Source organism: Acipenser ruthenus, chromosome 7 (genome assembly GCF_902713425.1).
Source record: "Acipenser ruthenus chromosome 7, fAciRut3.2 maternal haplotype, whole genome shotgun sequence".
NCBI classification, from domain to species: domain Eukaryota; kingdom Metazoa; phylum Chordata; class Actinopteri; order Acipenseriformes; family Acipenseridae; genus Acipenser; species Acipenser ruthenus.
This window is the reverse complement of record NC_081195.1, coordinates 12,683,288-12,697,687: the sequence shown is the minus strand read 5'-3', so window position 1 is coordinate 12,697,687 and position 14,400 is coordinate 12,683,288. Positions and strand designations below refer to the sequence as shown.

Below are 14,400 nucleotides of genomic sequence, written 5' to 3'. Positions count from 1 at the left end.
CCAGAGAGAGCTAAATTAAATGTGATTTGAAATGCATATTTCTTATGGAGTGATACATTACAAAAAAAACATATTTCAAAAGTACACTGCTAGCCCCAAAAGACGTAATTAGAACATGTAATGGCCTGGGTGAGCAGAGCATTCCAAGTGACTGATTCCAAGCAGTGCTGTTATTCGTCACACTGGATGGATCTTTTTTGCCTCATCACAAAGCTTTTGTCTTCATTTTCGTGCATTTTATAATTGCAGTAAGACAATAGCAGTGCATAATTTCACAACAGATATCTTGGCGTGTCTTAATGCCTAATTCACTATCAATGCTGAATAACTGGGTTGTATATTAGTTCTTCATTTTTAACCCTAAATTAAATTTTGTACCAGTCTTGACAGTCATAATGTTTTTTTGTATTTTATTTTGGGGGAGTGGGGGCTTGAACATTGTCATTTGTATTGTTTTTTTACAGTGGAACAATTTAACATATTTCGAAATTGTGCCATTATGCAGTGTAAAGTAATGAAAGACATCTTCTCAAGTCAATTACATGATGCTAAAATGGAAACATGTTTCTCTTATAAATTTCAGATTAAAACTGCAAAATGTGAGAAAGAAATGCAGCTGTTGCAGCTGCAAAGCCTGCAGTACCTGGAGCGCTATGTTTACCTCATCCTCTTCAACACTTACTTACATTTGGAGAAGAAAGACTCCTGGCAAAGACCTTTCAGCATTTGGATGTATGAGGTAAGGAAACTCTAGGTGCTCAGACATCTGCTCTAAAGAAAACACGGATTGTTTTGGATGATGAGGATTATATAACATTGCATGGACATTTTTCAATAGGTTATTAATGTTTTCCCATCAAAAAAAGGCTTGATTTGCAGTGCTGTCCATCAGAGGGTATCATCTTTACTAATTTCTTTACTAAGAGAAGCAGGCTTCAATGAAATTTGCCCAGGTCTGTCCCTATAACTTGGTCCCTAACTCTGTCCCTATAATCTTGTATTCTGAATCAAACTCTGTCATCTCCTAGGTCCTCGCATTTTGGTGTAAATAAGGCAACAGCTGTCAGAAGTTAAGAGCTGGAAATTGTGTAGATTGTCAGTGGGTTTTGTTTGAACATCCTAGTTCCTCTGTGCTGTGATCTGTAACTGCAGTTTCAATAAGATCTTTCTCGTGGAATTTACAAGCTTATTCTAGTTCTATTGTCGCTGGGTCCTTCACACATTGAACTTCAAAAAGTCTGGGACCTCCTGTTTTTTTTGGACCATTAATCAATTGGCATGGTTTGGTCAGCTGTACTCATACAGTAAAGGAAGGAATTTATGTGCATTCCTTACAAATTACTATTCATCTGCCATCCCTGTCTGGAGTTTTTGTCAGCATTGAACATTTTTTATAAAGCTTTGCCTCCATGAGTATTCCAATCAAAGAGAATTTCATGACATGCTGTAGGGATGACACCATGTAGTTGATACTACTGCAGTGTTTTCCAGAAACAACCACATTTTTGTGGATGTTATTATTTATTGTAGGGTCTTTGACATTATGGAGACCTGGCTTCTAATCCAGCTCGGATCACAAATAGTTATCCTAGGGAAGTCGCTCGGTTGTAAAGTTAATAAAATGCTAATTGCCTTTTTTATGTTTATTAGTAGTCCCAGAGTACATCCATTGTCTTTTTTGTAATTTTTTGTGTTAAGTTAAAACATACTGTACTTACTTACTGTAACAGAAATCATGTTACACATTCTGGTCAGCCAGAACAGTTTTAGCAGCTCAGCTTTGCTTCACAGTCCTCTTTCCCCAAAATTGCAAAAGATTACTGCCCAGATATTCGAAGCGATGCGCAATCTCCTCGCAAAATGTAGTGCTTTTGCACAAAAACCACCTGCGCATTCAATACCAGTGTAGCAGAAATGCACAAGAGCTACGCGTGAATGTGGAGAATTGGAATACTACACGACAATGTAGTGTAATGGAAACATTCTGCGCATTGCAAGCCCGTCACGCTTATCGCAAAACTTAGCAGTTTTCATTCAAATTCAGCCTTCGGAGCAATTCAAATATTTTTGTGCTTAAGCATATGAAATTTGCACACATGCACACATTTGAATCTAATGTTTATAATTATCACAGGCAATAGCACGGCTAATAAGCTAAATATTTAAATCACAGATTCTACGGAATTCAAACAGATGTATCTATGCTGTGCTGTTTGCTGGGAAGTGAGTTTATGATTTCTCTAACTTCTGTCTCCATAATTTTGACAGGTGTCACACAAATATGAGTACATGTTACCTATTCTAATTCATTTACATTTTTTGACTTTCTTGTTTTCTGTTACAGTACCATCTGTTTTTTTTTTTTCTTTCTCAGTATTAGCCGTGATCCCGCTTATCAAACCACTATTGCTCCCTGTCTGGATTGATCTGATTTTTGTAATGTTTTTTTTTGTAAGAACTGTAAGTCGCCCTCGATAGGGGCGTCTGTTATAAGAAAATACATACATACATTAACAACAACAACAACAACAATTAATAATATTAATAATCCAGCTGGAATCACCTGTTTTTTTTTATAGCCTATATATTTTAGCTCAAAGAGCCAGCTGCCCAACGTTTCAATATGTTGTACATATCTTTCTCAAGGGAGCATGTGTTTGAATCAAAACATTGGAGGTATTTATAGGTTTTTGACGGCATTACAACTACTTGTTATTGTTTATATTCAAATCCATGATTTATTCTTACATGATGTAATGGTGTTCTATATATTGTGACATCATTTTTACTTCTACAGTCAGCACTCGGATATCCGTTACCCAGATACACGTCAGTCGCGTTTTACCACCCTTGTATTAAGAATAAAATCAATCTCCATTATATATATATATATATATATATATATATATATATATATATATATATATATATATATGTAACTTTTTTAATGCACTTACCTGTCACACATGATTTCCGACTCCGTCACCAGTTTTCTGATACAAATCCCATCTCTTCAATGTTACAATTAATTTGAATATCCGTCGCAGCCCGTGTTTTTTTTTTCTCTGCATGCCAAATCAGTCTGAAGCAGATGCTGTTAATTAATAGATACAGACAATAAATCTACCCGCTACCAAACCACGCCCCAGTCTTGACTGGTCAAGAATATGCATGACAGTGGCAATTTCTTTATATTTTGTCTATCTTTTAATATCTTTGTTGTATTTTACTGTATTTTGCTTTATATTTTACTGTTTGTGTTTTTTTTGCATGTTTTTTTTTTTTTTGCGGTCAAATAGTGAGACCCTGTGCTGTTACAAAGCGCCTCCTCCATTTTCACTTGAGGAAAATGCAGCCAAAACAAAGTGAAGAGACAAGCTACGATAATGTAACAGTTAATCATTAAACAGTTTTAGATACTGTGATGTATTTTTTTTTTCTTTAGTAGTTTTTGTGTATTTTCATTTGCAAGTTAACTGTGACATTAGGGCCTTATTGAGCACTATATTCAGCAATTTTGAATACTGACTTTGGATACTGTTTTAATTCATGAAACTGCGTTGTTATTTATTTATTTTTTTTAATCTTTTGCTAAATTGCATTACCTTTTACGTTGTATGCTGTATGTTGTATGCTTTTACTGTGCATGGGTAACATTTTGATTTCATTTTGCTGTTGGGTCGTTAACGGGGAATTTTACATACTGCTACAATCAGATTTAAAAGTATGTACTGTATTACAATCCACATGTCATCTCTTTTGGCGAGTGATATTTTCATTAATATATCTTTCTGAATTAAAATACTTCTTCTGTTGAAAATATAGTACTATACCAACAAAACCAATACAGTACATCTAAATGGAAGCCTACGTATTTTAAAACACAGTCTTTTCAGATATGTATTTTTGATATTGTATCATTTTTGTGTTCCCGGCAAAACGGACAAGGGTTGGAACGGGCCAAAATAAAATAATCAGATATGCATCACACGCGTTTAACCGTCAGTGAAGTCAAAATTTTATAGGGTCGGATATGTGAGTGCTGACTGTATCTTTAAATCTGTATTAATTCTAATTAACATTATTTTATATAAACTTTTATTTATATTTATCATGCAATGCTGGCTCTGAGGATCAGCCTTTGATTTGGCCTCCCCAACTTTTGAATTAATTTTGTTTATTTATTTATTGAAATGTTATATATTTATTGGAGTTAATTAGTTAATTCTTTTCTGCTGAGTCCCGCTGGCATAATCATGTTCAGTCTATTTATCCATTTACTTTCTTTTATTCTTCTATATGTCGCATTGCCTAATTTTAGCTGTTTAATACTACAAACTTTACATCATTTATGTCATGTCCTTGACTGGTGAAGTGCTGTACTATTGGTTAATTATTATTTTTTTATTTCTAATTAATAAAAGGTGGTTCTGAATTATTTTATATAAAGTTGTTCCAGTCTCTACAACATATTTTATTTCATCACATTTTTCACAGGCTATTCCATAACCATTGCTATTTTTACAGTAGGCATTCATTTTTAGTGGATATGTATTGTTCTTATGTTTAATGTTTAATATTTTTACTTTTGTCCATGTATTTACACTTGTCTGAATTATGTAGAATCTGCAAGTGTTTTCAAACTATCTTAGAAATATTAGGCAAAAGTTAATTACTAATGGGACTCTTTTGACCTTTTTATCTCTATTTTTATAATCTAGTAGATCATCTCTTTTTAGTTTATCCACTTTTCTTAACTCTGTCTCTATAATTCTTTCTTTGTATCCTCTTTTTTAATATTTGTTTTTAATACATTTCTTTGTTTTACATAGTCACTTTCTTTTGAGCATATTCTTCGTATTCTTATTCCTAGACCCTTTGGGATTGCCCTTTTTAGTGTGTATTGGATGTGCAGAGGACATGTGTAATACTGGTGCATGTCAATACGTTTACAGAAGAAGTCAGTCTCAATTGAACCTTCTTCAGGTTTTACAGTGGTATCTAAAAATTCTATTTCTTTTCTTGACTAGAATGTCCACCTTAATATTACTGCGTATTTCATTTGCCATTTTATGAAACTGGAAAAGAGATTCTTCTCCATGTGCCCAAACCCCAAAAATATCATCACAAATCAAATGTATTCTAAAGATTCTCTTTCCGATTTTCTAAGTAATTGTTCTTCCCATTTCCCCATGTATGTACTGCATTCCTAATTTAGATCCTATTTGCTGTACCATTGTTTTGTTTGTAATTCTTATCAACAAATGTAAAATACTTGTTTTCTAAAACTATGCTGATCATGTTCAGCACCTCTGCTGTTGGTATTGATTTATCTAGTCTATTATCTAGTGCTTTTTGACAAGCTTCTAAAGTTTCTTTACAAGGGACACTTGGGTACAAGGATTTTACATCCATGCAAAATAAAATTGTATTCTCTGGAAAGTTGTGCTTTAGTGATTCAAGTCTTTTTAAAAATGGTGTTGTATCCTTAACATAGCTTGGTAATTTCTCAACGTGTGACCTAAGTTGTTTTTCTGCTATATCAGCTATTATGTGTGTTGGATTATCAATCATGCTGACTGTCATTCACATAGGGTGATTTTCTTTGTGCATTTTAGGATTTCCTCTTGCTAGGCCTGTTCTTGCATTATGTGGCTGCATGTATTTTTTAAAATTATTTTGATATAATGCTTTTATTGTATAGTCTTGCCACAGTTTCCTTAACCTCTTTTCTAATGTATCTGTATTATTTAATTCACATTCTACAGATTTCATATAGTCGTCCTGTGTTCATTATCTCTATTCCTGAATCTGCTGGTCTTTATACTTATATCATCATCATTTCACAACTCAGTGTCACAAAGACGACCGGAGTGGGTGGCGTCAGACCAGATGCAGGAAATAAACAGACAGAGATTTGGGGTTTGGTGAAGCTGGGTGCGTGATCGCGCTCAACATTTAATAACAGAACAGAAAATAAAAGGTTTGAAACAAAACAGGACACGACACTTTAAGCCAAAATAAATAGACAGACAAAACGAACTAACACTTAACAAACGGTGCACGGAGACAAACAAACACGGTGAGAACAAACACTTTACGTTTTTATTTCTCTTTTCTTTCTCCTCTCTCTCTCTCTCCCGTTCTCCACTCTCGAACACCCAACCCCGAGTGAATGCTACGTGTCTCTATATATACTGTTGTGCTGGGATTCAATTACTAATTAATTATTCACTTGAATCCCAGCACGTGAATTAATTCTGTGCAACCCCGTGCTCACATATTACATTTAACCAGCACGTGAAGTGATTTGTGCCCTCCTCGTGCCTAAATACAAATCTACATTTTTAAATACACGTGAAACACAGACCCGTTTATATCCCGTGTACCAATGACTATACACCAACATTAACACACGCACGCAACATACAACACATAATAAGCACACAGGGGCGGGGCACATTGCCACACTCAGTCATAGCTTGTTCTTCAATATTGGTTAAATTAAGTTTACATTTTTTCTTTAGTCCTACTGTAATTTCTTGTTTAACTACTTCAATATACATATCTAACCATTTATCTCTTCCATCCGGAGGAGTCCAAGTGCTCGTACTATTAACCTTAATCCCATGCTCATAATTACCCTCTGAATCTGAGATATTTTCATTGAAAAAATATTCTGCTAATCTCATGCGTCTCTCCCACTCCTTTAGTTTGGTGGCCAATTTATCTTTATCAATGTATTTTTTAAGTCCTTTACTCAATACTGCTTTTTGGGATGTGGTTAAAGTTTTACTTGATAAATTAAATACTATGTCTTCTGTCTTATCTTTAGTGTATTTGGTACCATTTCCATTTTTGGGTCGCCTATCTTTCTGTTTTGAATTATTTGTCCTATTCATGTTTAATTCTCTATTTTGCATTTTATTATTGACCTTAAACTGGTTTATTTTTTACTGTTTTAGATTTATTTTGATTATCTTTCGTAATTATGCCACAGTATTCAGATTTTCTTCCAGCTTCATTGTCTTTAAATACAATAACTGAGAAATGGTTATTGTTGTATAAAAGATTAATTAGATCGTTCTTATTTTTAATAGCTTCTATTGTGCCTTCGTATTTAAAACAATCCTTATTATTTCCGTCTATATATACAGTATATGTGTGTATATATATAACCTGCTTGACAAACCTGGGGGGCAATTAATTCAACTTAAATAAAACAGGCTGAACGGGCAGTGGAATAAGAAAGGAGCACCTTTTGTAATTTTACATTCAAAACGCAGAAAAAAATACAGTAATCAGTAGCCTAAGCTACTACTGTATAAACAGTGTCTTTGATATTGAAATCTATGTGAATGCAAGGTAAGGAGGTGCAAACTGTTGCTTGATTGATCTAGGGCTGATATACTGCTGTATGTGTCTATTAAAGTAAAACTTTCCTGCACTATACAGGTAGTTGTTTAGTACCTCGGAAAGCGTCTGCATTTCACTTCAGTGATTGGGTGAGTGAGTGCTGGAGTGATGTACGCGGAGTTAAGGCCTCGCAAAACTGGTTTTGTGCTTGGTGCATAGTTTTGAACGTGGCAGGATCTCGCGAATTGTCGGCCACTCCTGCCAAATTGTGCAAACATCATTATATTTGTGCACAGCGCAAAACGGATTGTAGCACGCAAAAAGAAGTTTTGAATTCGGTACATTTTGCACATTCGCGCATAACGGCTATTTGCGACGCGCATAATCCTCTGCGCAGTGCAGCTCCATCCTGCAGATGAGATGTTAAATCAATGTCCTATTGTAAGTAACTCTGCATATAATGCACAGTTCACAGCCTACCTCTGTAAAGCACTTTGTGATAATGGTCCACTATGAAAGGCGCTATATAAAAATAAAGATATTATTATTATTATTATTATTATTATTATTATTATTATTATTATTATTATTATTAGATATACCCTACACACAACATATTATATTATACCTGTTTTATAGTGAATTAGATGACTTTTAGAGAAGGTCTATTGATGACTTCAGAGTTTTACATGAATACGTAAGGAACAGTACTTATTGATACTGGTCCTTGTGTAACCACAGAGTTTCTATTTTATGTATAATTTTGCATTTGACCATGAACCTCTATTTCTGGTCCTTCTAGAAAAATAAAAAAAGGCTGCAGTCTCAAATATACATTCCTCGTTAAATTAAATAAATGTGGCTGTCCAAATTCTCTCATTCCGCAACACATTTATCACCTTACAGAAATAAACTATACTTTTGTGAAGAAATATAACACCAAGTTAAATTGCTACATTCTGTGAGCAGTTCAGTCACTGTGAGTATTTTAGTTATACTAGAACTATCACTTTTTATATAAAGCCAGTTTTAGGACTAAACATCAAGGATGCATCAAATTCTAGGAATATTTTATGAGAAAAATGTGCTAAGAATGGAGTTCTGCCTTTTTCAATCTGCATAGTGACATGTTTATTATTTTTGTTGATGTACAAGAGGAAAGAAAAACAACTGTGCATGAACAAACTAACAGAATACTACAGTTGAAGTATGTCCTTTCCATTCTTGGTGTTTTGAACATTTGTGCATGGATAAGTAAGCTTCATCCCTCTTGATCAAAATAGAAATGGTTGTTCCAGAGTGGCTCACCTGGTAAAGGCAATCAGGGGAGTGCAGGTTTGCCATCCTGGCTGTGCCATCCTGGCTGTGCCATACTGTCAGTCTTGGCTGGGGTTTTGTGTCGAATTTGCCCTCTATGGTTTGAGGAGGCAAAACTGTAATCTTACCACTGGGCTGGCCTTTGTTCTCCAGGAGCTGGTAGCCTGCTGACGTCTGCTGTCAAGCTTCTGTAAAGAGTTAATGTATTTCTGTCAGTAATAGAAATAGAATATAATGCAGAGTATGAAGCAGCAGCAAGCACTTGAAATTATCTTTCAAAACACATTTGAGATGTTGTCAGAGTTTTTTGAGAATTGCTTCAGCAAGGTACTTTACCTAGGTTGATCCAGTAAAAACCCAACTGTATAAATGGGTAATTGTATGTAAACATAATGTGATATCTTGTAACAATTGTAAGTCTCCCTGGATAAGGGCGTCTGCTAAGAATAAATAAATAAATAAATAAATAAATAAATAAATAAATAATAATAATAATAATAATAATAATAATAATAATAATAATATGAAAAGAATACCACTATACTAATCCTTATTTATTTATACATTTAGTTTAGAAACCTCTTTTTTGTACATTTGTAGATGTAACTTGCTCATTTCCCTGTTCCCATTTATATATGCAGTATACAGTAGTCCCCAGTGGGACCCTCTGTATACAGTAGTATGTAAATAGTATGCTCAAATTGATAGAGAAATACATGAAATCATCACAGACCAATCACAACACTTACATTCTGTACCTTGTCCTCCAGCAAGATCATCACCAATAGACTAAAAGTAGTTTTTTCCATTAAATAATTTAAGGAGATTAAAGAGGACACTTCATCTGCAGAGTGCCCAGATACCATCTGTCTGATGACTGCACATGTATTATATGTTTTGTATCGTATGGAAGTTTATTGTGTGCTTGCTGTCCTCAGGATCCCTTGTTAACAAGATGATGCATCTCAAGGGTTTTATCTTGGAAAGTGATAAAAGTTAATTAATCTCGTTATCTCTTCGGTCTGTGGGGAGTCTCTGATATGCTGTGGGAAAGATCCGCCCTCTCCAGTTTCATTGAAGCTGCTAATTTGTATTGGTGTCTTTGATCTTCTCAATATGAGATGAAAGAGACATCTTTACTTACAATCAGATGCGAAGTACAGAATGAACTTCAGGGAACGCATCGTTTCACTGGAAAAAAAAAACAGCTTATGAGCTGTGGCTAATTTACTCTACTTGAACAAGCCCTGTGCTGTTTTCAATTACTATACTTGGTCCCTACAAAGCACTGCTTACTGTAGATGGGAACATTAGGTTTGTCAGCTTGGTGCATTCCCTCATACTGTATTGCAAATTAGCTTCACAAAATGGCCTAGTCATCTTGAATATCAGAGGGCCTGTGTCTTACATGTGATGAGTGGTCGACTATCAAGCATTCCTTGAAGGTTATGCATATGCTTCAGAATCCCAATTCCAGTTCCCACAGCTGCAGACTTCAGTGTAGACGCAGCTTATCAAAAGTTATGTGCAATTTTGTTATACTTTGTGAAATCACACACAGCTGTGTTGCCAGAGCTGGTTCACACTTAAAGAAGACACTTTTAAAAATGATTCTCCTGTGGGCTGCTATTGGGTGGGCAATAAACCCATTTTGGTCTGAATGTTTTAGCACATGATGCCTAAACCCTCCAGATATGCATCAAAGTGTCCTGCAACTCTAATGAAACCCAGACTCTCTCCCCTGCTGAAGATGTTCTCATTATAATGTCTAATTATTTTACTGTAAGCCCTTTCAGAAATACTCCTCTGGATTTAGTAAAGGTGGTGATGGGGTTGAAACCCACTACCTGAGCTCCAGACCAGGGGTTTTCCACCTTTTTATACTTGACACAAAGTCAACAAAACTAGGGACCCCCACTCAAAGAGGGTTAATGTCTGATCTAGAAAAGTATTCTTACATGCACTCAGTTGCTTTCTTGGAATGTAATTCAGAACATTAAAAAAAGTAAAGAAAGTAACTACGGTATATCATATAAAAATACACCTGACAGGAATAAGAAAAGCATATGCTTAAATTACTGTTATTATCACACAATATCCACAGCAATTCTAGTATAAAAGTTAATCAACTTACATTAATGTGATGCCTTAGCTTGGTGTGAGGAGCATAAATCCTCGGATATATCGCTTCGGAAAGACACAGTCTGAGGTCATATTCTGGTTGAAGTCAAAAGCGGTATTTTGTTTTCAGAGCAGTCAAGGAAGAGAAGCCAGTTTCTCACAGGTACGTTGTTGCGAATGATAAGACAACTTTTAAGGCCTTTGCTGCAAGCTCTGGGAATTCATTTCCAGTTCCAATCCAAAATCTAGCAAGACATTTACTTGGGATATATTGAATCTTGTACACATTGTCACTGGAAAGCTCTATGAGTTGGTCCTCTTCCTTCTCTGTCAAACTTGAACCACTGCTTGTTTCTCTGAAAAGGGAAAATGAATCCAGATGCAGCCATGATTCAGATTCAGCAAAATATTCACCAAATTGCTGCTCCAGGGCTGAGAGATGGGCAAACATAATGTCCTTCGCTGCAGTGCTGATGGCCAAGTTCCTCCACTGAGGAACAGAGAAATAACCCCCTGTTCCACCAGCTCTCGCCATTTAATTGCCTTCTTATAGCTTCCTCTTTGTCACAACTGTATTATATTGGCATTGCAACCTTGCATCGATGGATTGACTTTGTTCAGTTCTTCAAATAAATCTGCAAGATATGCCAGCTTTAATAGCCATTCAGTGTCATTGAAATTAGCAGCAATTAAGATTAATCATACACCTGACTATATGCCTACAAAATCCCTGACTTTGTGCAAGTGTACCTAGAAGAATTGATGCTGTTTTGAAGGCAAAGGGTGGTCACACCAAATATTGATTTGATGTAGATTTTTCTTCTGTTCACTCACTTTGCATTTTGTTAACTGATAAATATAAACTATTAACTATTAACATGTCTATTTTTGAAAGCATTCTTACTTTACAGCATTTTTTCACACCTGCCTAAAACTTTTGCACAGTACTGTACGTTTTGATAGTTTCTTGCAAAAAAAGGAATTCTTTAGATATATTGGTACCCTCACGAATGCAAGTAATTGGGCATCATTAGCAACATCTGTTGATTCATCAACTAATGCTTCACTAGTGCGCAGTTTCTCCATTAACTGATCTGCAATGTCACATGCCGTATAATCAATCTTCCTTGAGATGGTGTTGTCAGACAGAGGAAACACTTTCAATGTCTCACTGTATTCCTCCCCAAACATAGTATTGCAAATATCTATTGCTGCAGGCAAAACAAGATTGAATGTGGTTTCTTGGACTTCACAATGCGAAGAGCTACTTGATAGGAAACTTTCAGTGCATTGGAGCTAACAGTTGAAGCCTTTCTCATCAATGTTATCTGCAAATTAACGCAATGTTTTGTTGTCCATGGTCATTTTTTGTTAAAAAAAATGCATTCTGTTATGTTTTGTGAACTTGCTTTGCAAATTCCCAATAATGTGGCCACTGTCCCCCATTTGAAAAATGCTGCTCTCAACTACCAAGCATTTCTCCAGTATAATTATGCTTCTAATCATAATCATTTAGCATCTGGAGTTGTCCCATCAACTTCTAAATCAACCTTGCTTAAACCACAAAAAACTACGAATGACCCTGGTGTCTTAAGTAATTATAGACCAATTTCTAAACCACGCAAACATTCTGAAGTGGGAGGTGGCAATTTAACTACATGCTGACATGGCTGTGCTGGTGATCTAGATGAAAAAAATGGTGCTCTCAAAACTGTTTATAACCAAGTAATATTTTATAGTGACATGAAATTCTTATAGATCAACAACTTTGTAACAGGAATCGTTTTAACCTATCCTCTGTTTTGTCTGCATGATTTCATTGTTACTGGACTCATGGGGGATTAATTTAATCACATGATTTACAGTAGGCACAACAAAAATGGAATGGAGTTCTTAAGAACTATCTCCTGTATTAGGAAGCCTATCAGAAACATCACCAAAACAATCGTGCTACTCTGACTGTGGTGGTAAAGTAGAAAAAAAGCTTTTTGCACAATTTCCCAATTAAAAAATAAAAACATACAATTGGTGAGAAGCTAATGTTATTACCTGTCTCAATGTGGACATTGTTGAAGATAATGCTAGGTTAGGAGGCTGCAGCTGAATGAATGGCTTTGCTCTCCAAATTGATTCTGAAAAATGGGATGCATTTTTATAATTACTTAACTGTGTTAATACTCCTGCATCGGATTGATACAGTGAGTAATGTTATATTGGTATGGTTGAACTTTCAATTACACGGGTAGGTCTGCATCTGATCTCCAACAGCATTAAAACAGTTTCTCAACCACAGAGACCCATTGTAAGTTTTAATAGAGGTTCATTATTAAGTGTTTTGTACATTCTCAAGCCAGAACCACTCATCAGTTTTACTACCAAAGTAGTACAATGATTGTTTAAAAAAATACAACACTTTTATATGTAGCTACCTAATTAAATAGTGAGACATTTGTTGGAATTTAATGGTAGTAGGCCTATCACTGTTGACCAATAAAGTACTTGGTGGCACTAGGTGCAGAGGAAACATTTCGTGAAACTCAACTGAAAAAAAGCAGTTCATATGTCTCAGTAGCTATAAATCTGTCCCCATCCCCCGTCCCCCCTGACACAATTTGGACCCAAATCCCACCTATGGTGGCTTCTGTTAAACAAATCTTCTTAAACAACAGGCCTCTTATGCACTCGCTTGTAGCTCATTTAGTTGGAAGCCATGTTTGCTTTAAACATTTTTGATATTTTAAGCATGCCATAAATAAAAGTGACTTTTAAAAGGGAAAGAGGTGAGGGACATATAAAAATGTGCACTCTTGGAATGACTTTGCTTAATTATTTTTGTAAGTGTGTTTCTTCTGTTTATATCTCATAGGTGGCAGCCAGAGCTGGGGTTTATGAGATTCTGAACGAGCTGGGATTCTCAGAGTTTGAAAACCCAGAGGACACACAACTTGCCAGGCTGCGCTACCGCTGGCAACAGCAGAGCCTCCACACGCTTCCTTTCCGAGGGGAGTTCATTTAAGAAAGGATCACTGTGAACTGCCAAAAATATCTCATTAACTGCTTAGTCCGCCTTCATAATTTTTTTTTTCTTTCCCCAACACCCCCAAAACCTTTATATATATATATATATATATATATATATATATATATATATATATATATATACTTTTTTAAACTGCTGTTTAAAGAATTGTAATACAAAAAACTCTGCATTATGTGTTCAGTAATAACGCTAGTTTTATAACAGCAGTAATGTTACAATATTTAGATTCAGCCAAGGCAAGGGTGCATCAATAGATACAGATACAGAGATAGAATGAAGACACGCCTCAAAGGTTTATCTGTTTCAACACTTGGATTACTCAAACGGGTGCTACAATTGAAGTCATATATCCATTCATGTAGATAGGTCTTTATAATAATTATCAGAACACAACATGTCAATTGTAAAACATGCAAGACTTGGCAGCCTTTGGTTATATCCTTTATACAAGGTGCGCTATACTACCCTAGAAAGCCCTGCAATTATGATATTGGCCATTTTATTAAACACTGCCCTCTATTCACCACAAGACTTTGTTAAAGCCTGTTTTAATGATTAAAATCATT

General features: G+C 35.3%; 1 protein-coding gene across 3 annotated transcripts in view; it reads left to right on the top strand.

Annotated features, from left to right (window-relative positions):
• LOC117415071 (paladin-like) overlaps positions 1-13,892 on the top strand; it is a 94,496-nt gene extending 80,604 nt beyond the window's left edge. For all 3 annotated transcript variants that reach the window (XM_059026396.1, XM_034025010.2, XM_034921861.2), the window contains 2 exons: positions 584-739; positions 13,661-13,892. In XM_059026396.1, coding sequence (XP_058882379.1) covers positions 584-739; positions 13,661-13,810 — 306 coding nt within the window. In that variant the 3' untranslated portion in view covers positions 13,811-13,892. The remainder of the gene's footprint in view (positions 1-583; positions 740-13,660) is intronic.
• The last annotated feature ends 508 nt before the right edge of the window (positions 13,893-14,400 follow it).